This window comes from Adiantum capillus-veneris, chromosome 4 (genome assembly GCF_014529385.1).
Source record: "Adiantum capillus-veneris isolate H3 chromosome 4, ASM1452938v2, whole genome shotgun sequence".
Taxonomy (NCBI): domain Eukaryota; kingdom Viridiplantae; phylum Streptophyta; class Polypodiopsida; order Polypodiales; family Pteridaceae; genus Adiantum; species Adiantum capillus-veneris.
In genome coordinates, this window is record NC_140934.1 from 100,704,125 (window position 1) to 100,707,177 (window position 3,053).

Sequence of the window (3,053 nt, forward strand, 5' to 3'; positions counted from 1 at the left end):
CATCGTTGGGAATGAGCCAACAAAGGGAGGACATTGTAAAGTTATTACGACATTTTCAAACCGTGCACTGTGCAATGTATATGAATGTGAGCTGATGCAATGCATGACAGTTGCGACCATTACCTAGAGAAAAGTGTGAGCCAGAACTAGTTGCATTGCATGCACGCTTATTTAATATTAATGCATTCAAGAGTATTACCGAGCATATGAAGCTGGTGTTTATAGTAATGATTTGATAAGATGAAGATCAAGTGGTTTATTGTGTTTAGGTACGCAACTTAGCCGGCAACCTTTGTAGAGACGCAAAATATGAGGGAATATTTCATGATGTTATTAGGGTCTAGGGTTTAGGACATGCTGCAGTCTCTCACTATGAAGATGTCTTCAAACTACACAAGTTTAATAAACAAAATGTTTGTAATGGGAAAAGAAATGGTGCGAAACAGATTAAGCGCAAACAGAAAAGGTTAAAAGATTTCTTCAGTTGTCATGGTATGATACAGAAAAAGTAGGGGTTGTTTATAGCTCAATGGGTATTTTTCAAGGGTTTTGACTGTCATTCAGAAACCATTGTTGAAAGGTTTGTGGAATTGCCAAAACCATGGTCCTTTTTTTCTTGGCTGTGATGATTCTTATAAAAAAGTGTTAAATTTTATCTTTTAATAGTAACCCTAAGCATAAAAATTCTCATTATAATGCATAATCTAAAGTATTGAAGAAATTCAGGGTTTAAAATCTTAACAGTGTCAAAATGGTCTCATTGGTATATTCGATCTCAAAAATCTTATTATAATGCATAATTCAAAGTATTGGAAAAATTCAAGTGTTAAAATGACCTCATTGGTATGCTTGATCTACATCTTTGTTCGAGGAAACATGTACACCTCGAGCTGCGATGATTCTTGTAAGATGAGTAATTCAAAGTATCAAAAATTTGAAGTTCAAATCTCAACAGCTAGTGTTAATTTTAGCAATACATATGAGTGATGCTGTCAAGTAGGCTCCTTGCCATGGACTTGGAGACGGTAGATGCAAGTATGGGAGGCGCTTCCATAGTTGGAGAGGACTTGCAATTTGATGGTGGAGATGAGGGTATTCTTGGCCATCTCCCACAATGCAAAGCCTTGCGCGGCCACTGCGTTGTGGATGTCGTACTTAAACTCGCCCATTAGAACCCAGCTTGCTGGCTTGGATGTTGACAAAGGCGGCGGCAACCCATAGACTTGAAATTCCTTGGGCGCACTTGATACGTCGTATGCTATACTCTGCACACACACACACACACACACACACACACACACACACACACCCATTTTTCATATTAAGCTTTGTGTGAGAGATGGATAGATATTCACATATGTATTGCAGACATAAACATCTGCTGTGTACCTCGGAGACATGAGACAGCGTCACTTGGTCTGCGTAGATCGGCGTCCGAAGGGCCACCTCGACATACACCTTGGAGCTTGCAAGTGGTAGACACTGCCCAGGCTGGTTGAAGCTTGGTTGAAGAATGATGTGTGCGAGTGGGTGTATGCGAGTCGACCGCATGAACAAGGTCGGAATTCTGTCAACCCAAGATGGTGTGGTGCTAGTTGGCTTGTAGGCAGGTGAATGCCCAACAACACGCCCACCTCCACTCGCAAGTGCATAGTCTGGTCTTGCACCCACTGCCCGTACGACACCCATGTCACCGAGCGCATTGCCATATCCAATGCGGTGCGTATAACCTGTGTCTTTCAAGCTTTGTTGCTTTTCTTTCATTATGCCGCTCATCTCTTCCCTTATGTCTTCTGCCTCCTCCTGTCTTCTCTTCATCTCTTTGTGCATCTCCGCCTTCAGCCCTTCCACCCTCTCTTCAAGCCTCTCTGTACTCAATTTTAGAGTAAGCATGAGGTGCTCTTTTAGCTCTTGCACCTGATGCGCTGTCGCCAATGGAGACCTCCACCTTGGCAACAAATTCACGCCTTTGACTGTCCTCATCAAATGATGCGACGCAGGCACGCCTATACGTGAAGCTGCAAGTACAGAAAACCCGAGCACAAGTAAGCTACAGAAAATGTGAAGGAAGACATCCTTTGTAAAGAATGCTGACGTCTCATTCTTGATGAGAGGTGAATTGGGTTTCGCATTCGCATCTTGATGCTCGTCGTCTGCTGCACACAGTTGCGGAATAGTTTTCGATGATGACTGCGAATCAGTAGAATGCGCACCACCACCGTCGAGGGAATGTATCGTATCGGCAGAATTGCGGTGGACAAGATCGTCACCAGAGGGGCCGTAAGACAGAATGCGATGTGTCGAGAGGCTTACAGTACTGGGCTCACGCATTGACGAATTTATGGGAGCAGCTTTGCTTCTGGATTTGTTGCGTGTGGCCATGGAGGTGTCCAGCGCAAACGTGTCTCTGTCAATGTCAGTAGGTTGGTGATGGTGATGGTGATGGTGGTGGTGATGATGGCCGTCAGCTGTATGAGATCTGGTGGTAATGGTGGGGACGTCCAAATTAGAAGATGAGGGGATGTGGATGGAGGTTTTGGATATGCGGCCTCCACCGTCATGTTTGGCGAGCTCTTCCTCAGGCTGGATATGAAGGAGGGCTTTGCTGCTGCTGCGGGAGCGCGACCGTGTGGTTAGGACGCCGGTGTCTGCAGCGGACATAGCTTCTGCTGCTGCTCTCCTCTCTGTTTGGGCATCTAGATTGGCCAATGAGTAAGCGCAGGCTATGGCGCCCTCCCGAGGTCCTGTTGTGATCCTTCCCCGGCATCCAAAATGGCAGTTTCTCCTCTTTCTTCAGCTGAAGGCCAGTTATCTCTCATTTAAATGTTGAATTCGGTGCTCTCATTAATTTGGAGATAGGGTGATGCCACGCCAAATTTACTACCTATGGCTTGTTTCACTTTATATTTCATGGAATCTTCGGAGGTTACGCTGCTCCACAAGCAACAACAACAACAACCGCATTCAAGGCCAAAGCAAAACCATGAGGCAACGCACTACAAGAGGTCACCTAAACATCGATGTCAAATTATCGACGCTAGTGGCGAGCGTCG

The 3,053-nt window shown here is 45.2% G+C and overlaps 1 protein-coding gene across 1 annotated transcript; it reads right to left on the reverse strand.

Annotated features, from left to right (window-relative positions):
• Positions 1–743: 743 nt before the first annotated feature.
• LOC147459700 (uncharacterized) lies at positions 744–2,779 on the reverse strand. Its single transcript, XM_086509886.1, has 2 exons — positions 1,390–2,779; positions 744–1,265 (listed from the first exon to the last, which is right to left on the reverse strand). The coding sequence occupies exons 1-2, from the start codon at positions 2,659–2,661 to the stop codon at positions 993–995; spliced, it is 1,545 nt and encodes a 514-aa protein (XP_086366012.1). The 5' UTR covers positions 2,662–2,779; the 3' UTR covers positions 744–992.
• Between the last annotated feature and the right edge of the window lie 274 nt (positions 2,780–3,053).